The following is a 26,194-nucleotide window of genomic DNA, read 5'->3' as shown; positions in this document are numbered from 1 at the left end:
AGCAGTCTGATTTAGAGGGGGGGGAGTTTCCTACCCACTCACGCTGCTATTGGTAAATTGGTCAGGAGTCAGATTTACTGATCGTCTGCGGATCACCAGGAAATGTACCACTGCCTACCCTTGGTCTGGATTCCAGTGTGCTAGGCTCTTCATTTGCCTTACCTAATCTAATGCTGTTCGGTGTGTGTGTGTGTGTGTGTGTGAACACTTGTGCATCCCCTGCTGTGGCAGTTCTGCTCAGGCTTCCTCGCAGAGTATCATTTTCTCTTTGTGTTCCGTGGTTCTGATTTCTTCCCTCTTTGAATCTGACAGTGGTGCCTGGGCACGTTGTCCCAACACACACAGAATGTTCTTGTCCTGCCTAATTCTCCTTGGAGGGCTCTTTTCTGTGCCATAAAGAATTGCCGTGGAGAAAGGGCTTCATTGTAAAACCTTTGTCATAGATTATGCTGGGTGCTGCACAGGGTCAGAGTTCTTGGGAAGAATTCTTACAATAAAAAAAAGGGAAAGAGAGAGAGAGAGATGTTTGTTCTGGCATCATTTTGAGAGAAGCCGAATTCTTCAAAAGCCTGGCACCGCTCAGGATGTCTTCTGCTTAGCAGTGTTAGCAAGATTTAAACCCTCAAATGTGCCTTAGCAACTTGGCTAACATCAGACCTTGGCACGGCTAGCTCTTAGGTGTATGTGGGTGTGGTTCCAGGGACAGGGGAAATTATAGCTCTGTGATGGCCTGGAGCTATCTCAAAAGGTTAGCTTGCTTTTGGGGCCTTTAGAAAACAGTGGGCTCAGAGCACTTGATGAACACTTGGCATGCTTCCAGATCTCTATAAGTCAGTTCACATTATGGTTCCCACATGATGAGTGCAGTTAATGCATGATAAACCATGGATTTGCCCATGTGCTGAAATCTGCTGTTCTTAATATGTGTGATGTCACACACACACACACACACACACACTGCTGCGTCTGCCTGCCCAAATAATTCTATTTTTGGTAGCGTTCATCAGGGTGCGGCACCACTGAACAGCCGCTACAGGGTTACTTTTCAGGGACATGATATTCCTGCTGCACCTGAATGTCAGGAGGGGACTGCCTCCTCCACAACACCCAAATTTTCAGCATGCTCCATTGTATGCACTATGCTGCCTTTAATGTGTGGGACCGCTAGTGGCAATTACCATGTGGAAGGTGGCCTAGGTAAATTAGGCCAATGCCCTTATGTGAGACCTGATAAGATACAACGTCTCTGCTGCTGGGCACAACCACTTCAAATATGAGAAATATGCCCTGATTTTCATTTTTCTGGTACGTAGTATTGGGATAGCAGTAAGGAAATGCTGCAAAGGTTTCATTCTTGGTGGACACTTCTTGGTGGACACTTCGTCTAGAAATAAAGACTCCTTTGCCGCAGTGCAGGTAACACTCTGACACTTTTCAGTGTAGTGGCAGGCTTATATATGCGTGATGCCTTCCTCTTTTGTCTTCCTGTATTGGAGAAGGGCCACAGTTTAGTGCTAGACCATCTGCTTTGCATACAGAACGTTCCCGTTTCAATTCCTGACATCTTCAGGTAGTGCTGGAAAAGTGAAATCCTGGAGTTCTGGCCTAGATGGACCAAGGTGTGACTTGGTTTAAGGCCATTTTCTGCATTCCTGTGTACCTTGTTGCTCACAGTGCCAAAAGCACAGGGTGGCTAGCCTTACTGATGTATTCTACATTCCTTTTTTTAGCATCAGATATTCCAGCAGCAACATGTAGCCTGGAGGAGTTCCAGTGTGCATATGGGCGCTGTATCCTAGACATCTACCACTGTGATGGAGACGATGACTGTGGCGACTGGTCTGATGAATCCGACTGCTGTAAGTTACCTGGGGCGATGGCATGCTGGGTGGGTTGCTGCATTGCATTTTTTTAAAAAAATCAATTTCATTTCTGAGAAGACGAAACTGTGCTGCATTGAGAATCCTTAGCTTCTGCGCTCAGAAGAAATAGTACAAATCCAAGAATACATTTGCTTCCAGCGATTCTGTTTGCAACAAGGGATTTCCCCAGAATTAATACTGGGATGGAAAGGTGAGACAGGGACATGCAGCAGAGGAACCTGGGATTTACTCTAATTTGGGCTCAATAAAGAATGGATTGTAATGCACTGTCTTCTCTTGCAGCCTCTCACCAGCCATGCCGCTCAGGCGAGTTCATGTGCAACAATGGTTTGTGCATTAATGCTGGATGGAGATGTGACGGTGACTTTGACTGTGACGACCAGTCGGATGAGAAGAATTGCAGTGAGTGCCTTGGGACTTGCAGAGCAGGTTTAGTGTAGGGGCAGCAAAGGGGGGGGTGGCGGCCCTGGTGGTATCAGACAGGGGGCAACTTTCAGTTTTGGATAAGACATGCTGGCTTTATTGTTTGGATTATATTTTTGTACTTCTGTTGCTAGGCATTCGTTTAATTTTAGTATATATTCATTAATATGTTTGGCCAATTAATGCTTGCATGGCTATTTAATTTTAGGGATGTTTTGCAATTAGTGAATTATATTTAAATGTAAAAAGTTTAAAAGTTATCTAAACTTTTAAAGTGTGAGGCACTTTCGGGTAAAGTGACATACAAATAAACATGATGATGAAGAAGAAGAACAGGTGGAATTCGCTGAGTTCTCTTGTTTTTATTTCCTCAGCTACATCTATGTGCACAGCCGACCAGTTCCGCTGTAAATCCGGCCGCTGCGTCCGCCTGTCTTGGCGCTGCGATGGGGAGGATGATTGCGCTGATTTCAGCGATGAAGAAAACTGCGAGGATACAGGTGAAAACTGTGAAAGCAAACTGTTGTGTTGCAGGGTTTTGTCCCCCACCGCCAATCAGCCTTCCTGTACAGTCATACCTCAGTTTAAGTACGCTTCGGTTTGAGTACTTTAAGTTTAAGTACTCCGCGGGCCGTTTTCCATTACTTTCAATGGGAAAGTTCGCTTCAGGTTAAGTGCGCTTCAGGTTAAGTACAGACTTCCGGAACCAATTGTGTACTTAAACCAAGGTACCACTGTATTAGAATCAGTTCTTAAATATTATAATTTACAGCATTGGGAAAGGAGTTCCAGAATTTGGTTCCAACTACTGGATGAAGCAAACCAGTATGTCCCGATCCTTCATTTTAATACTTGTTTTTATTAAAGGGTTTTCATAGATAACAATGAAATCCCGTTGAAAATAATGGATCTAAGTTAGTCATGTCCATTAACTTCAATGGATTTAATCTTTGTGGGACTAGCATTGAATACCACCCAATGTATATAGTATTACCTGGTGCTACTGTCTCTTCAAGCTGCAGTGTAAGTTGAGGCTACTGAGCCAGATACAGTAGGTCAGTGTTCTGACTTGGTATTAGGCAGCTTCCTGTATTTTACTGAGGCCGTGGAATCCTCTAGAATGTGACTGCAAATGGAGTTAAACCAGTATCCTTCCTGTACACGGAAATTAGATTACCTTCTCTTAACTTCTTCTAACTTTCCTTTCTGCCCCTTTAGGAAGTCCCCAGTGTGCCCCAGATCAATTTCTGTGCAGAAATGGACGCTGCATTGGTCAAAGAAAGCTGTGCAATGGCGTAAATGATTGTGGAGATGGCAGCGATGAGAGCCCTGACCAAAATTGCCGTAAGTCAGGGCTGCCGTACGTCTGGAATTTCCCAGACATTTCACATCACCGGCTTAGACCATAGCTAAAATAAACTGTGGTTTAGTGTGGACAAGAAACATGCACTGCAGGAAACACGAGTGCTTCGTTCCTCCTTTGCTCCTGCTGCAGTGCCCTGAGACAGGGCACTGCATTCTGGTGTCATCTAACCTGTGGCCATGGTTTGTTTCCTGTAAACAGACCATCAGCAGTAAGCCAAGAGCAAACCTTGGCTTCCACTCATGGGTTTTTTTGGAGAGAAACAAACCATAAGCCCTGGATTCAGGCAATGCGCCAGAGTGTGGATTGTTTCCAGCAGGAGTGGAGAAGTAAAATGCGAGCAGCATGCACCAATATACTGATGATTCACATTAAGCCATAGATTGTTTTTAAAAGCTATGGTTTAATGTAATGTGTTAACCTGGCCCTTGTAGGGCTTCTGCAAAATATCAGCTGCCTGGTGAATTTTCAACTTAAACATGCTTATTCTGCAGGTCTTCGAACTGGAGAAGAAAACTGCAACCTCAACAATGGGGGCTGTGCCCAGAAGTGCCAGATGACTCGAGGGACAGTGCAGTGTACCTGCCACACAGGTTACAGGCTCCTGGAGGATGGGAGGTCATGCCAAGGTCAGCAACCTCATGCTTTGGGCCATCTGTTGGTAGAATCATGCATGTCTACAATATGAGTGGATGTGGAATTTAGATTCCTGCTCAGGCCTCTACCCCAGCGCTGCCAGGATCGGGGCTTAAACAAGTGTAGGGCGTATTTCCTCTGGGACTCATGTGCTGTTTGCCCACTGGATATACTGGGCTGAGCTCTTAGGTTCTTAGCTGCTCTTGCGACTTCTATCATGTAGTGAGCTGAAACTTAACAAGAGTGTGGAATCCAGAGCATAAGGAAGAGCTTTCCAATGCCTTTTGCACACCTGAATGCTTTTCTTCCTTTTCCCTGCTTCAGACGTGAATGAGTGTGCTGAGGAAGGCTATTGCAGCCAGGGATGCACCAACAACGAGGGTGGCTTCCAGTGCTGGTGTGAGCAAGGCTACGAACTTCGCCCAGACAAGCGCAGCTGTAAAGCCCTGGGTAAGAAGGGATTCTCCGCTCTGGTTGGACGGTCACTACCTAAAAAACACAACTGTGCCTGATGCAATGTTGTCGGCTTAGTTTGGAGCTTCAGCTTTTATTTGGAGTTCAATCCTGAGTTGCTGAGTTGCACCATAGAATAAGACCCATGCTCTTTCTTTATCTCCCCCCTGCCCGCATGCTCCTGTTGAAAATAGAAAAATGGGTGTGTTTGGTGGCAGTGGTGGAGCTCTGTGGCTTTGCTTTGAGCATTTTAGCAGGCAATTGCACATCAGGGTAAGAAGCAACAGAGCGGGTGTCGGGAAGCCTGGAATGAAGAGCATGATTGGATTTTTAGTGAATGTTTGCTTGTCAAAGGCTTTGAGGTGGCTGAGCCAAGAGCTTTGCAGTGCTCATGTGAGGCTTTTTTGCTAGGATTTAGATATGCTGATTCATCTGATTCCTGAGAAACCACATGGCAGCTGTGCCAGGCCCATCAGCAAGGGCTGCAGATTCTGACTTGAGCAAAACAGAGAGGGGTTGACATGGGTGCTGTGGTCCATGTGCAACCCCACCCCAATAGGAATTTTTTTTCAAGGATTCCCTTTCCCACATTTCAGATTGAGTTTATAAGGAAGGCGTTGAAATGGAAGGCGCCTGCTGATTCTGTATCTGCAGAGCATTCCAGAGGACTGGGCCAATGACACTAAAGGCTCCGTTTCTTGTTATTGTCCAGTGAGCCTCGCCAACATGGGGAGCAGCCACTGACTCTCCTAAACATTCTCAGCGATCAAGCTGGGATAGAAGGGTTCAAGAGATCCCTGAGGTACCCTGGACCTAACTTGTTCCAGGGCTTTGAAAAGGACCTTGATGGGCAACCAGCACAGATGTTTTAGCAATGGCGTTGGCAAGGATCCCCATCGCCAGTCTGCCCACTGAATTTGGCTGGAGCTTCTGAACCAGACGCAAGGGCAGCCCCACGTGGATTGCATTGCAGTAGTCCAGACTTGAGGTTACTGACACGTGTACTGCAGTGGTCAGGCAACATCCTGATATTCGTATAGATGTTCTTGTTAACATAATATTTCTCTGTGTGTTTTAAAGACAATGCATTGTCTTTATGACAGTGATAGCATCCAGTCTTACCAGGCCCCCCCTCCCTTTGTCTGTTTATGTCTTTCAGGGCCGGAGCCTGTGTTGCTTTTTGCCAATCGGATTGATATCCGGCAGGTCTTACCCCACCGGTCAGAGTACACCTTGCTGCTGAACAACCTGGAGAATGCTATTGCCCTTGATTTCCACCATAGCAAGGAGTTAGTCTTCTGGTCTGACGTCACACTGGACCGCATTATGAGGGCTAATCTCAATGGCAGCAACGTGGAGGAAGTGGTGTCCACAGGGCTGGAGAGCCCAGGTGAGCGTCTTTGAGAATTTCGGAGTCACGGGGAATAGAAATATATTGAAGCGGGGAATGATGAATCTCTAGGTCAATAAACTAGTGGTTTTGCTAGTGTAGCACGGCTTTGATTTGGCAAGGCGTGGCGAAGGAAGGACTCTGCTCCCCTTTTCCTTTAGTACAGTGTTCCCCAACCTTTGGCCTCCAGCTGTTTTTGGACTACAACTCCCATCCCTAGCTAGCAAGACTAGTGGTCAGGGATGATGGGAATTGTAGTCCAAAAACAGCTGGAGGCCTAAAGGTTGGGAAACATTGCTTTAGCGGGGGGGGGGGGGGAGGAATTATGGTAGTTGCTTCATGGGATTCTCTTCGTTGCACAGAGTACACTAATCACCTTTACTTCTCTTCTGCTTTGGGTCCCAGGCGGATTGGCCATTGACTGGATCCACGACAAGCTGTACTGGACAGACTCTGGAACATCTCGCATTGAAGTGGCAAACTTGGACGGCACCCACCGGAAGGTGCTTCTCTGGGAGAACCTGGAGAAACCTCGCGCAATTGCCCTTCACCCCATGGAGGGGTGAGTGAGGAGGGGTTGGTTTCGGGGGGTGGTTCCTATGTTAATTTATTTGTCCAAATGTACTGAGCTGAAACTGGCAAAGCTGACCTTCTGCCAACAAAACCAGCTGGAGGTTCCAACTGGGGTGTGTGCAGTTCTTCTTCTTTTGCTGATTTCCCTTGCATGCCTGCACCCAACCCTCCAGCGTGCTTTTTGGGTGCTTGCAGGGGAAGATGAATCTTGCAATGTGTATATATATATATATAAAATCTCCCCTCTCCCTTTCTCCAGCAGCAGGAGCATCTATTGCAGACATCCCCAAACTGCGGCCCTTCAGATGTTTTGGCCTACAACTCCCATGATCCCTAGCTAACAGGACCAGTGGTCGGGGAAGATGGGAATTGTAGTCCAAAACATCTGGAGGGCCGAAGTCTGGGGATGCCTGATCTATTGAATAGAGTTCTGCTCATGAGAACTATTGTACTAGCAGTAAAGCTCTTCCCATTCTCCTAAGCCTCATGAGTGCTCCTGAACACCTGAATGTATAATCTATTGTAGCAATCATTTTGCCATAGATATGCCTGGTTGCTTTTCACCTAACCCACCAAGATCCCATATTTCCAGCTGTTACAACTTTTCTCTTCTCTAATAGCACCATCTACTGGACAGACTGGGGAAATACTCCTCGCATTGAATACTCCAGCATGGATGGCTCCAACCGACGCATCATTGCTGACACTCATCTTTTCTGGCCAAACGGGCTAACTATTGACTATGCAGGGCATCGAATGTATTGGGTGGATGCCAAGCATCACGTTATCGAGAGGGCTGACTTGGATGGACAGAACAGAAAGGCTGTTATTAGCCAAGGTGAGATAATGGAATGCCCCCCCCTCACCAAATTTGATTGGCGGCATCAAGCCTGATGGGTTTTAGGTGCCTTTTAAAGTCTTTTCAGTCTGGTGTTTGGATAAATTGTTTCGAAATAGCATGCCCTTGCTGATTCTGATTTGTTGTTACGGATTTTGATGAGTTTTCCCAATGGTTTTTATTGTTGAGTTTATTACTAGGATTTCTTTTTGTGACGCGCTCTGGGATTGAGTTCAACAACGAGCAGGCAAAAAGTGGCTCTGATGAAATAATGACAGTGGGACTCTTGGCCACTGGACTTACAGTGCTAAGAAGCTACAGACAGTGCCTGTGTCTTGCACATTTAATTGTATGAGGCAGAGTTCGCAATGAGACAGGCCGCTGCCCAGCTCCTTCACTAGACAAAGTGAAGTTTAAACTCTCGAGTCACATAGAAAAGGAACACACTGTATGCAGTTTGTTCAAAGCTCTCATCTAAGCTATCCTTATCTTCTTAAATCAGCCGTCATGTTTCTTCTTGGAGTGGGCTTCATCTATGCCTTCTCAGCTCGTGGTAGTATATACTAGACTTGGCCATGCTTTAATTGGAGACAGTTCTGAGTTAGGGGTAGAAGCACTCATTGGAAAGAGTGGTTTTGTTTTCTCTGGAGGCTAGGATAATCCATGTGCCTTTACTGCACTCTTGCTGCAGGCCTTCCACATCCCTTTGCCATCACGGTGTTTGAAGACAGCCTGTACTGGACAGATTGGCATACCAAGAGCATAAACAGCGCCAACAAGTTTACTGGCAAGAACCAGGAGATCATCCGCAACAAGCTCCACTTCCCCATGGATATCCACACGTTGCATCCTCAGCGCCAACCAGCAGGTAACTTCAGAAGGAAAAGGGCTATGGTGACTAGCGCCTGATGTCCGGAGACTGTCTTGGGCCAGATTCAGATAATCAGTCTTGCTAGCAGATGCCAGCACAAGGTGTTCTGCTAGTGTAACAGGGCTTTTTTTTTCTTTGCTGCTCCTCCTTTCTTCCACATTTGACATGCGGGGGGGGGGATCAGGGGAACTCCTAGAGCAGAGTTGGGGGGGGGCGGGGAGACAAGGCGAGATGGTTCCATCTGGCAAGCTGAAATGCTTGTGTTGACGGAATGGTCTTTTTGTATTTGCACTGTGACTGACGTGGTTAAAACATGGAGCTTGAAAAAAATAGCTAGCCCCTGTCGTTAAGAAACATTTGTAGAGTATGTGTCCTGTTAGAATTCTGAGCGGGTTAGTTTTCATTAAATTAAGCCCTATCAAAATAAATGTAGGGTGCTTTCAGACCTCTCAAACCCTCCCTTTTTATTTTCCAGCTTATTTTCACCTAGAAAAAAGGGTAGGCTTTAAAGGTCCAAATTGTGTCTCTTGATTCTGAATGTTTGGGCAGAGCAACTTCAGGGATCATGGTCACATGAGCGATCTTTGAAGACTCAAAGCAGCTTTTGCAAAGCATGCCCTTTTGAAGCCCTGAATCTTTCCCAAACACCAACTAAAGCCTTTGCTTTCTCTACTAGTTTCCTTATATGTGGTTGTTTTTGGCTATTTGAGCAGGGAGAAACCGTTGCGGAGCCAACAATGGGGGCTGCACTCACCTGTGCCTACCAAGCAACACGTCGTACACCTGTGCTTGCCCCACAGGCTTTCGGAAGACCAGCAGCCACACCTGTGCTCAGAGTAAGTGTGATAAAGAAGAGCTTTTACACCTTGTGCACACGCACACACATGCATGTGAAAGTGAGAGAAAGAAAAAGAGAAAGGAGGAGGAGGGTTGCAGGCAAAAGAAACAGAAAAAAGGCATATTCTATACTATGGACGATCAGGGAAAGGATTGAAGGTAAAATACCAGTATTGTAAAGTGATTATGTAAACAAAATGGCTAGTATGTAAAGTGCTTATGTACATCAATGGCAGAGCCGCCTTTTAAACTTGTTGGATTCTGGTTGAATCTATAAAAAATACTATAGAGCGGGAAAAGATGCAGGAAAGAAGTTGCAAAATAATTGGTGTAATTGAGCCCTATAGGAAAAGGTGGATATGTTTGATGGTTTTTCGCTTAGAACAATAAAAGACAGGTTTGTGATTTATTTATTTTTTTGTTAAATTGAAAAGTGGGTTACATCACAATAAAGAGATGGAGATAGAACATGACATGAGTTTGTAAAGTGGTGTGGAGAATGTGGATAGAGGGAATGCTTTCTCTCTTATGTCATACTAGATTTCAGGGTCACCTAATGGAATCCTTCATGATTCGAGACAGACAAAAGACACAATGCACAATTCACTTACGAAATATACCATCACATGCCACTTGCATAGTTGTTTCTTGAACAGGGTTCAGACAAATTTTATACTGAATTTATACTATTCTGTTTCCATGTGGAAAGGATTCACCTGTTTTATACTTGTAACAGTTTAATCTGTTTTAGAATTGTATATGATAATAATAATAATTTATTATTTATACCCCGCCCATCTGGCCGGGTTCCCCCAGCCACTCTGGGCGGCTTCCAACAAAACAGAAATTCTAAAATACAGAAATCCATCAAACATTAAAATACAGAAATCCATCAAACATTAAAAGCTTCCCTAAACAGGGCTGCCTTGAGATGCCTTCTAAAGGTCTGGTAATTGTTGTTCTCTTTGACCTCTAGTGGGAGGGCATTCCACAGGGTGGGTGCCACTACCTAGAAGGCCCTCTGCCTGGTTCCCTGTAACTTGGCTTCTCGTAGTGAGGGAACCGCCAGAAGGCCCTCGGCGCTGGACCTCAGTATATTCTGTTGTTGCCTGTCCTGCGACCTTAAGGCAAAGGACAGATAGGAAATCTTATAAATTAATTAGGAAATAATTTATGGGGTGTATGTTTATGAACAACTCCTAGCCATGACGCTTAACGTGGAGCCTCCTGATTCAGAAGCAGTTTACCTCTGAATGCCAGTTACTAAGGCAAATTTGCTTTCATGCCCTGCTCCTGGGCTCTCCAGGAGCATCAACTTGGTCACTGTGAGATACAGGATACTAGGCTTGATGGACCTATCTCTTATTTATATGGGAGACTGGTGAAAGGATGCTTCTCCTCCTCCTTTTAGAAGGACCTTCAACCCGCTTTAGTTTTGTCTTGCTGCCCTTGGGGAGATACTTTCCCAGCAGCACATCCTCCTCCGTCCCCATCCCAAGAATCCTCTGCCAATGGCTAGCTATGCCCTGCCTGTCCTCCACTATATAGGATACATGTATCATAGAAGTCCATGCAAAAGGGGCATGGATGCAGCAGAGCTTAAGACGTAACGAGATAATTTTCTGTTGTCTGTTACCATGTTGTTAAACTTAGAGAAATTAAAAGAAGACCTTTCGACCTTTGATCAGGTCTTGACAAGTTCCTGCTTTTTGCCCGAAGGATGGACATCCGTCGTATCAGCTTCGACACAGAAGACCTGTCTGATGCCGTCATCCCCTTGGCCGATGTGCGCAATGCAGTGGCCCTGGACTGGGATGCAAAGGATGATTATGTCTACTGGACGGACGTCGGCACTGATTCCATTAGTCGGGCAAAATGGGATGGAACGGGACAGGAGGTAATGTGCTTCCAGGGTGGTGAGGCACCGCGCAGCGTTGTTTTGGAAATTTAAGCCTTTTCGAAGATGTATATTTCGGTTTGATTGACTTCTCTGTATGGCTGGCTTGGCTGCAAACCGGCATGCCACCTTGCAAGTGCCTGTGGGTGGCTAATGCAATCAAACATTGAAATGAGGGCATCTGCGACATCCAATAAATGAGTGAAATGAAGATAGCTAGACTATGATCTATTAGACTGTCAGGAGATAATTAGACTGCACCTTTCTCAAACAGCTGCGGCAAATTAAATTTTAAGTCCCGCTAGCGCACATCAATTCTCTAATCGTCTTTCGCGTGTGCCCACAATTCATCATCAAAACAGCCAGATGATGGCATGCTACGTCTTAATTTGTTCTGCATCCATCTCTTTGATGTTGATATTCCGTTATCTAGGAACATCCATTTGTAGTTGAATGTGGCTAGTACAATTTTCTGCTGCTGAGCAGGATCCAGCAGCAAGTCTGTTAAGGGTACCCCTCTCTCCCCCTAAGATTCCTTCTTGCTTTTGTTTCTTGCTAGGTTGTGGCAGATAGCAGCCTGGAAAGCCCTGCTGGTCTGGCTGTGGACTGGGTCACCAACAAGTTGTACTGGACAGATGCAGGTACTGACTATCTAAAACCACCTTAGTTTCTGGAGGATTGCCTCCAAAATCCTAACTGGGCCATACCAAATAATGCATATTTGGAAGTATGAACAATATACCCTCCCCTACAGACAAACTGGTTGCCATATTACTTCCCGCTCCTGTCTCCTCCTCCAGCATGGTTGTGAGGATAATAATGAAAGCTTCCACTCCCAAATTCTATTACTTTAATGTGTCACATCTGAACTGTAAACTGTGGTCAATCTTAACTATGGTTTGTTGAAATGAATTGGATTAATAAACTGTGGTTTGAAGTTGGCTGTTTTGAAACAAGGTTCATCAGTTTCGTAAGGTTTGAACAGCACAGCGAGTTGTGGTTACTCAAAAATGGGCCAAACACCTTGTGACTATGTTGGGAGGTGGGGGATAGCTCAGGGGTAGGCGAGACTCATTTTCTTCACATTAAAAATTAAACCATGGTGTCCAAATGCAGGTTTGTTGCTTTCCTACAGATTCAGGGAGTACGAGCTCCTGTTTAATAATCTGAGAAAGTAAAGTTCTGAAATAGGAAACTTCCACAGGATGTTCTCAATGGCCGCACAAATATCCTTGCATGACATTTCAAACATCTTGCCGTGCACCTGATTCCTATATGGATTTGTTTGTCTAAACCACAGAATTAAAGCTTTTCCTCAAGCCGTTTCAGACTGTGGCTTGAGGACTGCATGTTTGGATGCTTCCCCATAGGGGAAGCATACTTTATTTTCTCTGCATGTGGAAAATAAACTGTGCTTGGGTACAGAGATGATCCAGCTTCCATTTGTCCCTGACATGCTATTTTTCTATGCACAGAGGTCTCCCCACCCCCCTCACGGTGTAGTGTTCAAAACATGCAGCCCCTCACCTGCAGCCTGAAGTGGTACAGTCCAGGAAATGATTTACATTTAATTATGCCAATAGCATCTGGTCCTCTGTTTCTCTGATTTTAGTGGAAGTTGCTTCTAAAGTAAGCTTGCTTCAAAATACAGCCTAGTTGACTAAGAGTTTGTACAGATGTGGAGTGGGATTCTAAAGCAAACTTTTGCTGATATTTTCTGTTTGGGTGATGGGATGGGAGTGAAGTGGAGACTATACTTTTGTATAGATATTTCTCTTTAGTGGTCTCCCCTATGACTCTGGAGCTTATGGTCTTTCCATCCTCTTCCTCTAATCTATGCAGGAACGGACCGGATAGAGGTGTCTAACACAGATGGAACTATGCGGACTGTACTGATCTGGGAGAATCTAGACAGACCCAGGGATATTGTGGTGGACCCTGTTGGAGGGTGAGAAGCTGCTTTCGCAGGAGTCTGCATAGCAGGGTCTCCTTTGTGCTATTATGTTTAAATTTTTCATGCCGCTGCCCTGCGAGGTCCCTGTTGCAATTCCTGAAAGGTTGGGAGGGGGGGCTGGATGCTGGTGTGGGTGGCTTTGCTAAAACAGCAGGACTGGGAGCGACCAGACTGCCCTAGTCCAGCCACCCTAATGCAAGGCTCCTCCTCCGTGTCCAACATCCTTGACTCCTCATGTGCAAGCGAAGAACAGAAGGGGCCAAAGCATACCTGGCCAGAGTTGCCTGTAGGACAAGGTGTAATTTCAGTAAGAATGTAAAAGAAATGAGCAAAAGCCAAATAAACCACATTGGTCTTTAACTAGTCTGCCCTTATCTGACCTGGAGTTTGAAATGTTCTTTCTGATGGCAAATAGGGACATATCTTAGTTCACCAAGGTCCCACAGAAAGAAAAAGGAACCCGTTCCTAGCTTTTTAAGGTTGATAGCTCAGTCAGTAGACCATGATACAGTATTCTTAATGTCAGGGTCGTAGGGTTGAGTCCCATGTTGGGCAAAATATTCCTGCATTGCAGGGGTTAGACTAGATCCAAACTCTATAATTCTATGACCTTCACTTTTTGGGAAGGGCTGTAGCTCATTGACAGAAGATCTGCCTTGCATGCCAAAGGTCCCGAGTACAATCCCCAGCATCTCCAGTTTGTGCTGGAAAAGTCCCCTGCCTGAAACCTTGTAGAGCCACTGTGGTCAGTGTAGACAATAGTGAGGCTAGGTAGACCAATGGCCTGAATCTGCACAAGGCAGCTTCCTATATTCCTGATGCTCCGTCTCTGGTTATGGCCATTTCATACCGCTTACTGTCACTACCTGGAAGGAGACATAGTGAGAAAGCAGTGCAGGTTTGCCTACAAAAGCAGACTGAAGAGAAACTGTGTTGTTTTACTTTGCTGAAGTTCATGGAATGGTCTGATGGCACATGGAAGTTCGGAACTGCTTCCTCTTCTTCCATAGATTAGGAATGAAAGTCGTGAAATTCTATTGGCTCATTTTTGCAGAAAAGAGGAGGCCCACATGATAATGGGATCTCTTGGCAGCCTTTTTTAAAAAACTCTTCCTTTGCATGGAGCCTTAGAGTAGGGCGTACAGATTCTGGTTTAGGAGAGTAGTCACTATGAAAGTTGAAAGCACTTGCCAGTATGTTTATGGAGCTCATTGACAGGGGGAAATAATTCTGCCACTAAAGGAACAGAAGTCACATGCAGGTTTTTTGTTTGTGTGTGTTTGTGTGTGTGCGTGCAGATTCATGTACTGGACTGACTGGGGGGCTAACCCGAAGATTGAGCGTGCGGGCATGGATGCCTCTGACCGCTTGGTGATCATCTCTTCCAACCTGACCTGGCCCAATGGACTAGCCATTGATTATGAATCTCATCGTTTGTACTGGGCAGATGCCGGCATGAAGACAATTGAGTACGCTGGCCTGGATGGCAGCAACAGGAAGGTAAGAAAGCCAAGGTGAATCGAAGGCTTCTGGGAAAGGAGCTGTAAATAGGAATTGCTTGGGGATAAAATGCAGTCTGTTTGCCACTTGGTCCAATGCAACTCGCTTCTGGTCTCCAAAAGGTCTCGGCTGCTTAGATAATTAGCCTGAGGGTAGGGACCGTCTTGTTACTGACCAAAAAAAATCAAAAATAAAATAATGTCTGTCTGAACAGGCAAATCAATCTACACCTGAGTGAAGAATGCATACTGCAAAAAGTATAAGGAGAGGGGTGGATCCATTGTTGAGGCTACCTGCAGCCTACCTGCAGGGTGGTGAACCTGGGGCCCAGGGGCCAAATATGTCCTCCAGGTCTCTGCCTGGTCCTCAGACCTCTTTCCAGGCCATAACCCTCCCTGGTCCTGTTTTACACCCCCTGTGCTGGAATGTGTCCTTCAACTCTGATAATGCCTTTTGCTTGCCTGGATGGAGGATAGAGAGGGTAAAATGCAAGCTGCTGTACAAAGGCAAAATTTGTTGCACAGCCACATTTTGCCTCTGCTTGCACCCACCAATTGCATGTGGCCCCTGGGATGTTGCCCAGATGGATATGTGGCTCTTTGGACTGAAAAACAGCCCCCTTTAGTCCCTGCTGCCATGCCGGCTGTGTGTTGTTACTAAAACCTCTTGCGGGTCTTTGTTTCGGGGACTGACAGGTGCTGATTGGAAGCAACCTGCCTCACCCCTTTGGGCTTACTCTTTATGGAGCTCGGCTCTACTGGACTGACTGGCAGGCAAAGAGCATCCAGAGTGCTGACAAAAGCACAGGGCAGAATCGTGAAACTCTGCAGGACAACCTGGAAAACCTCATGGACATCCACGTCTTCCATCGCCACAGGCCTTCAGGTACATGGGAGGGGATACGCCATCCCTTGCTGCTTGGCCTGACCCTACAGCTAGAGAACCTGTATGGGATGGCTGCCTATTCCTGCATTGCAAGGGTTTGGACTATAGATGATCCTCAGGGTCCCTTCCAACTCTACAATTCTGTGATTCTAAGCACTGTGCACCCTGACAGACGTTTAACTCAAAAAGTACATGCGAATGAATCCTTTGTGACTTATTTTCATGGAAAGCGCTCCTCTGTGCTGTTTCTGTTCCCATGCATGCTTGTAGAATTTTGAAGCATGCTGTTGCTGTTATTCCTGACATATTCTGCATTGGGCTTCTTTCTTTCTTTTTACATTTTTTTACAGCTTACATTTATATTCAGATGGGTCTAAAATTCAGTCTAAAATTCTTTTATATATATATATATATATAAAAAGCTTCGGATTTTTTCACAAAAGTTACTTCAAACATTTTTTTCCCAACTCATATATCATTTCCCAGAGTGCATTGGGCTTCTCTGTCTGGCCTTTTCGTGATGCATTGTTTTCTTCTCCCTTTTTTCAGTACATACAGCATGCTTAGTTAATAATGGTGGATGCAGTCATCTTTGCCTCCTGGCTCCTCTCCCTAAAGGTTACAGCTGTACTTGTCCCACCGGTATCAACCTACAGCCAGATGGCAAGACTTGCTTACCAGGTAGGTCTCCTCACGTTCTGCAGCATCTGGGTCTCTAATCCCCACAGCCTGCTCTTGATAGGCCTCTAAGTACAAAGCCCTACAACTGGGATAACCAGTCTTGTTGCACCCCAGCTCCCATCATCCCTGACCAGTAGCCGTGCTGGCTGGGGCTGGCAGGAGTTGGAGTCCAACAACGTCTGGAGGGGGCCACATAGCCTTGGGAAACATAAAAATGCTCTTGGTATGAATACACCCATCAAATTAATCTTGGGAAACCCAGATTCTGCGATCAGAATATACAGGCAAAACTCAGAAAATTAGAATATCGTTGAAAAGTGCATTTATTTCAGTAATGCAACTTAAAAGGTGAAACCAATATATGAGATAGATGCATGACATGCAAAGCAAGATATGTCAAGCCTTTATTTGTTGTAATTGTAATTATTTGTCATAATTTCAGTAATGCAACTTATTTTTTATTTTTATTTTTACAAATGCTTTCTTTTGGAAATTTCACAGTAATAAAACAAATAGTTACAATAATACAAAAATAAACATCGCTATTACATTTCATAAATTACATTCCATTTATAATTGACCCGCCTAATGACAAATAATTACAATTACAACAAGTAAAGGCTTGACATATCTTGCTTTGCATGTCATGCATCTATCTCATATATTGGTTTCACCTTTTAAGTTGTGTTACTGAAATAAATGCACTTTTCGACAATATTCTAATTTTCCAAGTTTCATCTGTATTGTGCATATTTAATATATGGCATAATTAGCATAATTCTGCCTGAACATTTAGGATTTATGGTAAAGAAAAGAACGTCAGAAGGCAATGGAACAAAGCAGATTTGGCTATTAAGATAGCCAGCAGGGCAAAAGACACCAAAGGAATGGTAGACATAGCTCGAGATCCAGAAAAGGAAATAAGATGCTGTCCCCTGAAAACCAGAAGTCCTATATTTTCTGAGGATGAGAAGTAATGCATGCTCAAAGTAGCAATTTCTATGCTTGTGCCACAAGAAGCATGGAAGATGCACAACCTTCATTTCAGAGCCCTAGAGCTGTAACTCTTGCTTCTACTCTTTCATTCCGTATCCCCTTTGTCATACCATATATGTGGTCTGTAACAGATCACCCAGTGACATCCTTAGCAGAAATGTTTACCTGGAGGGTTTTTTTTATGTTTGGCAATTGTGATGGCAATTACTAATTCTTGAATTGCCCTTCACATGAGTCTTGGGACAATGTACAAGCATACAATAAAACTACTAAACTTATTTTTTTTTAAAGCACCAAAAACAAATAAGATTCAAAAACAATATTTGAAAATATCCTTGTTGCTTCTCGGTTAGCTCAGAGATGGCATATCTGAGACTGCTGAGTAGAACAGTGTTAAATGTGGAATATATTCTTGTCTTCAACTCCGCAGGCATGTCTAGCTTCCTGATCTTTGCTAGAAGGTCGGATATTCGGCTGGTTTCGCTTGACATCCCGTATTTTGCCGACGTAGTTGTCTCAGTCAATGTCACCATGAAAAATGCTATTGCCATCGGAGTGGATCCTCAAGAAGGTCTGAAATGTGTCATTTAAGCATTTTAAGCACTGATCCAGTGGGGGCTGGTTGGACTCAAAAGTCTAACAACATGTGGAAGCCTTGGGTTCTCCATCCCTGATCTACAAATTGTTAAGATGTAGACTGAGAATTGGTCTTTAGTAAAAAAAAAGAGAGAGAGGAGGAGGAGGAAAAAAGTAGAAATATTCCAAAACAAATCCCTTATGCTTTTGGAAATAAACATACTAATAACTAACTTTTCATGTAATGCCAATACAGTTATAGCTTCTGCCCTTTTGAAGAGCATATCACAATGTGTTTATTTTTTAAGAGTACTGTGGTACCTCTACTTACGAATTTAATGCGTTCCGAACGCACATTTGTAAGCTGAAAAAAATTGTAAGTCGAATCCCATAGGAATGCATTGGAAGAAAAAATTCGTAATAGAAGCAACCCTATCTAAAAATTCGTAAGTAGAAAAATCCTATCTAAACCGCATCCAAGATGGTGGACGGAGCTCCATTCGTAAGTAGAAAATTCGTAAGTACAGTTATTCGTAAGTGGAGGTACCACTGTATATATTTCATAATGCCTGTGAGTGGTGCGTTTCATCAGTAAATCTCTTGTGCTGCAATAACAGGCAGCACTGTTGTTTTTTAACTGGGCTTAACGAAAGCACACCAAAATGGCTTCCCCCATTACTTCCCTTGTCTGCTAATGCTACTTCCTTAATGCCTATTTTTAGGATTTTCTGCGTAGATGTTGCTGATGTTCTCCTATTTCTTCCTCAGGAAAGGTCTATTGGTCGGACAGCACACTGAGGAAGATCAGCAGGGCTGCCTTAGATGGATCTCAGTATGAAGATATCGTTACTACAGGTAATAGATGCTTTGCTGGAATAGCCACTCCTCCAGGCTGCTTTCAGAGATGGATTTTGCCAGGTGATGTGAGCAGAGTCTTAATAGCATAGTCAGTTCTCTGGAGTTTACTCATGGAGTACCTACCGTAGGAATATTTGTGGTAAGAAATGCCTGGCGAATCTTGCGGGCGTTTTTAAGGAGGGAAGATCCTAAATGTGATTGTTAGTAAGTAGCAAGAAACAATGACATTGCTCCTACTTTTTTTACTAGGGTTGCAAACCACAGATGGACTAGCAGTGGATGCTATCGGTCGCAAAGTGTATTGGACTGACACAGGGACCAAAAGGATTGAAGTGGGCAACCTGGATGGGTCAATGAGGAGAGTTTTGGTATGGGAAAACCTGGACAGCCCAAGAGCCATTGCCCTGTATCACGAGATGGGGTGAGTGCTGGCTGTAGTACGTCTTGGTGTCAAGGGAAAGGCAGAGGGTGGGAAGACATGGGAATTATTCCCATGCAGCCTTCTCAGTTGGTCGCTTACTGGCTTTTCCTCTTCCTTCAGTTTTATGTATTGGACAGACTGGGGAGAGAACGCCAAGCTGGAACAAGCTGGCATGGACGGCTCCAGGCGCAAGGTGCTTATCAACAACAACCTGGGATGGCCGAATGGACTGGCTGTGGATCGAGCTGGATCACAACTGCTCTGGGCTGATGCACATACTGAGGTTGGAACTGCTACAAGGCGTGCGGAGTGTTTTCTTGGGATGGAGTTCAGAACTTTATATCTGAAGGAAGGGGTGGGGATTAAGAGGGAGGAGGGAAGGAAGAGAGGGATTAAAGAGTCCTTGAGGGCTAAGGGAATTCATAAGTGCAGGTTCATCGCTCAACAGTAGCAATGGCACACACATTAAACCATAATTAATGTCTGACATTCAACTGTGGTGGAGCATGAATGAGCTGCTAAGCCATTCGCTGTAGTGAAGGATCCCCAAACTGCGGCCCTCCAGATGATCCCTAGCTAACAGGACCAGTGGTTGGGGAAGATGGGAATTGTAGTCCAAAACATCTGGAGGGCCGAAGTTTGGGGATGCCTGCTGTAGTGCATCCTGCTCAGAAATTCCCTGCTCCCTTCCTTCCTTGGTCCTCCTACCTGTGCTGTGCCAGGAGCAACAAACCATGACCCCTTGGCCTGTGTCGATCTGAACCTGGGATCATGGCTTGTTTGCCCCAAAGTGAAGAATAAAGCTTGGCTACCACTTGTGGTTTGCTTGGAGACCCGGAGTCTGGGTTCAGACAGCACAATGCACCAAGACTTGTTGCTTGCTTCTCCTGGTGCAGCCGGGAGCAGGAGCGAAGCATTGTGAGCAGTTTAACTGTGTTTTATTGTAACATGCAAATGAGGCCAGTTATTGCAACATCTTCTGGTGACTTCCATATCAGAAATCCCCATCAGGATTCAAGTGTCAAAGGCAAGGCTTCCATGTTGCCTGGTGTTAACCTCAAACACTGTGTTTTGATGGGTATTGCTCACATGTTGTCACTTGATGAACTGCAGCTACAGTTGCCCAGTGAAGAGATAACCAAGTATGCTTGTGAGATTTTTCTGATATGGTAGCTTGGAATCATAGCTATCTGGGGCCTTTGTTTTCAGCTTTCTGGGGGATTTTCTCTGTCTTTCAAAAAGGGAATAAACATTCCATCTCTGTCCTTCAGCGCATTGAGGCTGCAGACCTGAATGGTGCAAACCGCCGCACCTTGCTTTCTCCAGTACAGCACCCTTACGGCCTCACTCTGCTGGATTCCCACATCTACTGGACAGATTGGCAAACACGTAGCATCCACAGGGCTGACAAGAACACAGGTGCTAACGTCATCTTAGTCAGGGCAAACCTGCCTGGCTTAATGGACATCCAGGCTATTGACAGGAACCACCCTCTGGGTAAGTCGTCGCCCCCCCCCCCCCGATTTCCATCAAGCCAAACATTGTTTGGAGAGTCCTCTTAGAAGCTGGCACCAGGGGGTTCTTTACTTCTTCTCTGCACCCCCATGCCACTCCCAGATATTGTTCACTGCAATGCTTTAATTCTTTGCATTTCTTCTTCAAGTCCGTCAGAATTCTTACTTGGCCTTTGTGCTTTTTCTGCAGAGCTTGCTCCATTCCCTAATCTAGCCTTGCCAGCCTGTGTCAGTCAGTTGTTGTTGGACTATAATACCCATCAACCCTGACCATTGACCTTGCTGGCTGGAGCTGGTGGGAGTTTAGTTCCAGCAGCCTCTGGAGAGCACTGAGTTGGGAAGCCTTGCTTAATCCTAGCTACTCAAACTTTTTTTTTTTAACCAAACTACATTCAAACCACTCAAGCACTTTGAATTTGAAGCCTTCCATCTTATTTGAACCAGCTGTCATCCTTACACTTACAACCTTCTCAAGTACCTGCTCTGTGTGTTTATTTAGTTGCCAGGAGTTCATCTTGCTAGGGTTTCCCTACAGTTTCATAAAGCATTATTGGTGCCATTGTGCTGGCAAAGGATAATGCAAAATCGAGACCCTCTTGTCACCTATCTTGTTGATCATTTTGGGGGTGCAGTCAGGAGGTGTTTTTTTCTTCAGAGACAATGGCAGGCTTTGCTTTCTGAAGTTCCATCCTTCTGTGGTCCCTCTAACTTTTTCTACGACCCTTAAAAAAATACCTGAGGTACAGTGGGTAGTAGTAGCCTAGGTCAAGGCCTACAAATGTTTGTGCCTACTTTTGCTTGAGAATCTCCTGTTTACAAGGACTGTGTAAGAGAGTACTGAATTAATATGGACCACAGGAAAGTCCAGTCTGAGAGACTTCCTTTGTTTTCTCATAGGTGCTAACAAGTGTGGAGTGAGGAATGGTGGGTGCTCCCATCTCTGCCTGCCAAATCCTGAAGGCTTCTCCTGTGCGTGCCCTACTGGTATCCAGTTGAAGAGTGACGAGAGGACCTGCGATCCTTCTCCTGAAACCTACCTGCTCTTCTCTAGTCGAGGCTCTATCCGCCGCATCTCACTGGACACGAGCGATCACACTGACGTTCACGTTCCTGTCCCAGAGCTGAACAATGTTATCTCTCTGGACTATGACAGTGTAGATGGCAAGATTTACTACACAGATGTCTTCTTAGATGTCATCAGGTAGGAACCCATTAGCTTCCTTTTGGTGCATTAATTCATTAATTATTTGATACCTTTCGCTAGCTGGTCTTTGTGATGCAGGACCTGCCTTGCAATGTGGTGTTTTAATAGGCAGAAATTCTTATTTTCTTTGGTATCTACTGTTTTCCAGGAGAGCAGACCTTAATGGCAGCAATATGGAAACCGTTATTGGTCAAGGACTGAAGACTACAGATGGTCTAGCTGTGGACTGGGTGGCTAGAAACCTCTACTGGACTGACACGGGCCGCAACACTATTGAAGTTGCAAGACTGGATGGCAGCTGCAGGAAAGTGCTAATCAGTAACAATCTGGATGAACCCCGAGCAATTGCTGTCTTTCCCAGGAAGGGGTAAGTTGTGGGGCAACTAGAGGCAGAATGGGATGGAGGGACGAGAGTAGTGCTTCAAAAGTTAAGGCCCTCCTTGGGCCTACAGGAGCATCTGGTCTGTTGACCAAGTAGGCTCCTTTACCAGCAAATCTTTATGAGCAAACACTCTATCCAGCCAGCTGTTCAGCTGTAGCACTTCATCAGGTGGTTGCAGATTAGATTGTTGAAGCCCCTCCTGCCTGTGGTTCTGTTCATGCCTAAAGGTGAGCGTTGCTGGACCAAGAAGAGTTAGGACTACAATCTGACTCTTAGAACCAGATGATCTGTTGGTCTTGTTGAAGGGTTGCAGCTGGCCAGATAGCTGGAGGAAGATGTTTTTCAAGAGGCAGTCACCAGCCCTCCCCACCAGCAGATCTACTCCCTAGTGAGGAGTCTAGTAAGAAGAGACATTGGAAATAATAGCGGCAAAAAGTTTCAGAGGAAACAGCTTCTCCCTTCATCTCCAAAAAAGAACTACCTGGCGCAGAAGCAGCCTGTGGTTTGTGTGTGTGTGTTTGTTTGTGTTTGCGTGTGTGTCATCCTGTGTTTGGTTTCTTTCAGATATCTCTTCTGGACAGACTGGGGACAAGTCGCTAAAATTGAGCGCGCAAACTTGGATGGTTCTGAGCGCAAGATATTGATCAACACTGACTTGGGCTGGCCCAATGGGTTGACCTTGGATTATGATACTAGGAGGTCAGTATAACATAGTCCCTTTCCATGTGCAAAAGTCCTTTATCTGCTTCTAAGGCAGCCTGGAGCTTCTGCGACACATCAGTAAAGAAGTGCAAGAAGGATGGGGAATCGTTTTCTTTGGGGGGTGGGAGGTTATGGTGGAGGTTCGTTTCACTTCCCATACTTTCTGTTCTTCTAGGATTTATTGGGTAGATGCTCATCTGGACCGCATAGAGAGTGCTGATCTCAACGGGAAGCTGCGTCAGGTCCTGGTCAGCCAAGTGTCGCATCCCTTTGCCTTGACACAGGTACAAAGGACCTTGGTGGAAACTCTGCAATGTCACGAGATAGATGAGCTCCCAAAGAAATAGAATTTTTTAAAATTTCTGGGTGTTGGGAGAAGTTGGTGTTCTCATTCCTCCTCCTGCCATACACTGGAGAAATGGTTTTGCTTGAATCAACTTCTGTTACCTTCCTACATGGTTGTTGTATCTTCCTAATCCTTTATCTCTTCGTTTCTGAGCAGCAAGACAGGTGGCTCTATTGGACGGACTGGCAAACTAAATCTATCCAGCGAGTGGACAAATATTCTGGTCGGAATAAGGAGACTGTGTTAGCCAATGTTGAAGGACTTATGGATATCATTGTAGTCTCTCCTCAAAGGCAGACAGGTATATGCAACAATCTGGGTTTCCTCACTTTATATATAATGAGAGTCAAACAGGGTGCATCTTCCAAAATATATTCTAAATGTTTCCTGCAAAAATTGCAACACAGAGAATCACTTGTTCAGTCTCCCCGCCCCCGCCCCCACTTGACCACATCTTCAGATGTGCCTTCATGACTCTAGGGTGTCATGGGAGGAAGTGGTTGTGAGAATATAACAACAACTGCTGGTAAGGCTGGTACATGGATAATACAGCATCATGGACTTAGGACTGCTGTTGTGGAGTTACACAATTTCCCTTTAAACTTAGAGGTTGGGTGAAGATTTGTCATACTGAAAACCGGAATAAAGGGGTTTTTTTTGTCTTGGATATTAGCTACCCCTCTCCCATACTGTTTAAATAAAACATAGACTGGTATGCAAAACCTGAGTCATGCTAGACGGATATTGTACTCCAGCCTCAGGCATCTGTGCCTCCTTTGCTGCTTGTGGGCTGAGGCCATCCACCTTGTCTCTGAACACCTGTAAGGTTCTTTTAAGATATCTAGTAGAATGAAGACCATTGGTATTTAGAATAGGAATGGGGCAGAAACTTAGAAATCACTCTGGCAAAGCATCAGATTCTTTAAAACGTTGCTATTACCCACATATTAAAAAGCCAGTTCCAAAAGTCCACTACAAAAGAAACCAAACTCCTGGTTTTTGTTGTTGTTTATAGTCGTTTAGTCGTGTCTGACTCTTTGTGACCCCATGGACCAGAGCACACCAGGCACTGGTTAGGTTAGTTCTCAATGGCTCCCATTCGCTTCTAGGGGATCTAGTAAATGGACTGCAGTCTAGGACACAGCTGAGAAGGAGCAGCCTGCTTTTCTGTCCAGGTAGTGAGATCAGTAGGGCTGGTTAGCCCCTGCTCAGTGGTAATACGTACACATTCCTTTGTTCGTTCCCATATAAGTACCGGTAAAGGTCTGATATTAACTTTCCTTACCCTGTAAGGAAAACAGCTGGACTCTGAAAACAACCATGTGGTGGTGGTCGGTCTCCATTACTCCTGACACCTAACATCCTGGCTTCTGCAAAAGAGACCCCCGTAGGGAGCTGACACACATACGCACACACCTCTACCTCTTCCTCTACACACACACCTCTACCACACACACACACACCTCTACCTCTTTAACACTCCACCTGTCAGTAAGGACAAGTAATTCGGTTATATTTATTAAGAAATATTACAAGTCATCTTTCAGATGAATTCCTTCTTGTCTTTGAGAAAGCACAAGCTTAATGGATTTTGCAGTATAAAAGAAGAATTGGGAAGGTATTGACTAAGGAGCGATATCAGGATAAGACAAAGAGGATACCTGCATTGTGCCCCATTTATTCTCCCTATTTGTATAGTCCTGTGATTACTTGCCAGGGTTGCTGCAACCCAAACCAACAAACAATCCAACAGTGACCCAACAAACAGGAATTTTGTGATCCTGTTCTCTTTTCTTAATGTTTTTTTTTATCTTTTAGAGGTTTTTAAGTATTAAGTGGTTTAGAAGGGCTTTTCAATAAATAAAATAACCTTGTGCGTGGTCAAGAACCATTATTCTTGACCATCAGCCACTGTGTCTTGCTGATAAGAATGCGAAGCCTCCACAGTTGAGGACAGAACACTATGTTCTTCTGGTGGTAATGTCAAATACAATGTTTGCATCTTTTAGGCACCAACGCTTGTGGAGTCAGTAATGGAGGCTGCACCCACCTCTGTTTTGCCAGAGCTTCTGACTTTGTTTGTGCTTGTCCAGATGAACCCAATGGACGGCCTTGCTCAACTGGTAAGTTGCTTGAGCTGCAGACCTTCAGACAGGAATCACGATGTTTTTGCTCCTCCTTCATGAGGACTTTTTCTGTGGAGTTTTTTCCTGTGAAACCTAAATAAGCCACCTTCAGATAATAGAACAGCCTATGCGGCAGAATGCCGTCTTGTCAAAGCATTCAGATCAGTGCAAGAAATCATTATCCTGTCTCCTCTGGATTGGGCTCCTTGTGAATTTGAAAACTTCTCTTTGAAATTCCCTTCCGTTCTCCAGATGTCCCAGATGCATATTTTAGCATTCTGGATGGGTCTCTGAAGAATACGGTTCAAAGAAGTTCATTGTATTTCAGTGGCGTTTTGTGTGCAGTAACTTTAAAAATGTATGTGCATATAACATCGGGGATGGTTGCAGATTGGCAAAATAAGAGCATGCCGATATTTTCTGCTGCTCCCATACAGGCTGTAGCAGCCCAGTTAACCACCTGTAGCTACACTGAAGTTTTTGTTTTCTTAGGAGCAGATCACTGTTAAAACCACACAAAAAACCTTAACTGCCTGCTGCTATGTCTGGGGGAACAGATTGCAGTTTCTGCATTTCTGCAAGCTGCATTTGGCTTAATTATCTCCCCTTCCTCAACTTCTGTTTCCCTTTCTCTTTGTGTTCTGCATAGTTCCTGGCATGGGGCCTTCGATTCCCGAGACCACTCGTGCAAGCAAAAAGAGTCAGACTCCCGCTGGTAGATCTGGCTCTTCGACAGCCAAACCCCATACATCCTTGGAGACAACAGAAGCAAAGTGAGTGGCTTTGTGGCTTTAAAAGATGATTGTGACAAAGGTGGTGCCAAGTTCCTCACAGACTCTCCTGCCCCAGCAAGGAGGAAAGAAACTATGCAGGAGTTTTTGCACC

General features: G+C 44.9%; 1 protein-coding gene across 3 annotated transcripts in view; it reads left to right on the top strand.

Moving 5' to 3' along the window:
• Positions 1-26,194, top strand: part of LRP4 (LDL receptor related protein 4) — a 99,908-nt gene that overhangs the window by 65,735 nt on the left and 7,979 nt on the right. For 2 of the 3 annotated variants that reach the window (XM_035115069.3, XM_035115085.3), the window contains exons 6-34: positions 1,731-1,859; positions 2,166-2,285; positions 2,681-2,806; positions 3,525-3,650; positions 4,164-4,298; positions 4,630-4,755; positions 5,918-6,148; positions 6,554-6,710; positions 7,342-7,559; positions 8,251-8,427; positions 9,141-9,266; positions 10,956-11,164; positions 11,724-11,805; positions 13,007-13,112; positions 14,417-14,618; positions 15,314-15,503; positions 16,053-16,184; positions 17,611-17,751; positions 18,525-18,611; positions 18,864-19,035; positions 19,156-19,318; positions 20,307-20,532; positions 21,447-21,750; positions 21,902-22,120; positions 22,700-22,834; positions 23,013-23,121; positions 23,340-23,484; positions 25,193-25,306; positions 25,959-26,082. In XM_035115069.3, the coding sequence (XP_034970960.3) occupies positions 1,731-1,859; positions 2,166-2,285; positions 2,681-2,806; positions 3,525-3,650; positions 4,164-4,298; positions 4,630-4,755; positions 5,918-6,148; positions 6,554-6,710; positions 7,342-7,559; positions 8,251-8,427; positions 9,141-9,266; positions 10,956-11,164; positions 11,724-11,805; positions 13,007-13,112; positions 14,417-14,618; positions 15,314-15,503; positions 16,053-16,184; positions 17,611-17,751; positions 18,525-18,611; positions 18,864-19,035; positions 19,156-19,318; positions 20,307-20,532; positions 21,447-21,750; positions 21,902-22,120; positions 22,700-22,834; positions 23,013-23,121; positions 23,340-23,484; positions 25,193-25,306; positions 25,959-26,082 (4,531 nt within the window). The remainder of the gene's footprint in view (positions 1-1,730; positions 1,860-2,165; positions 2,286-2,680; positions 2,807-3,524; positions 3,651-4,163; positions 4,299-4,629; positions 4,756-5,917; positions 6,149-6,553; positions 6,711-7,341; positions 7,560-8,250; positions 8,428-9,140; positions 9,267-10,955; positions 11,165-11,723; positions 11,806-13,006; positions 13,113-14,416; positions 14,619-15,313; positions 15,504-16,052; positions 16,185-17,610; positions 17,752-18,524; positions 18,612-18,863; positions 19,036-19,155; positions 19,319-20,306; positions 20,533-21,446; positions 21,751-21,901; positions 22,121-22,699; positions 22,835-23,012; positions 23,122-23,339; positions 23,485-25,192; positions 25,307-25,958; positions 26,083-26,194) is intronic. The other variant, XM_035115078.3, reaches the window with a different exon arrangement.

Source organism: Zootoca vivipara, chromosome 1 (assembly GCF_965207765.1).
Source record: "Zootoca vivipara chromosome 1, rZooViv2.hap1.1, whole genome shotgun sequence".
NCBI lineage: Eukaryota > Metazoa > Chordata > Lepidosauria > Squamata > Lacertidae > Zootoca > Zootoca vivipara.
Note: the sequence above shows the minus strand (reverse complement) of the source record. Positions and strands in the feature narration are given on the sequence as shown.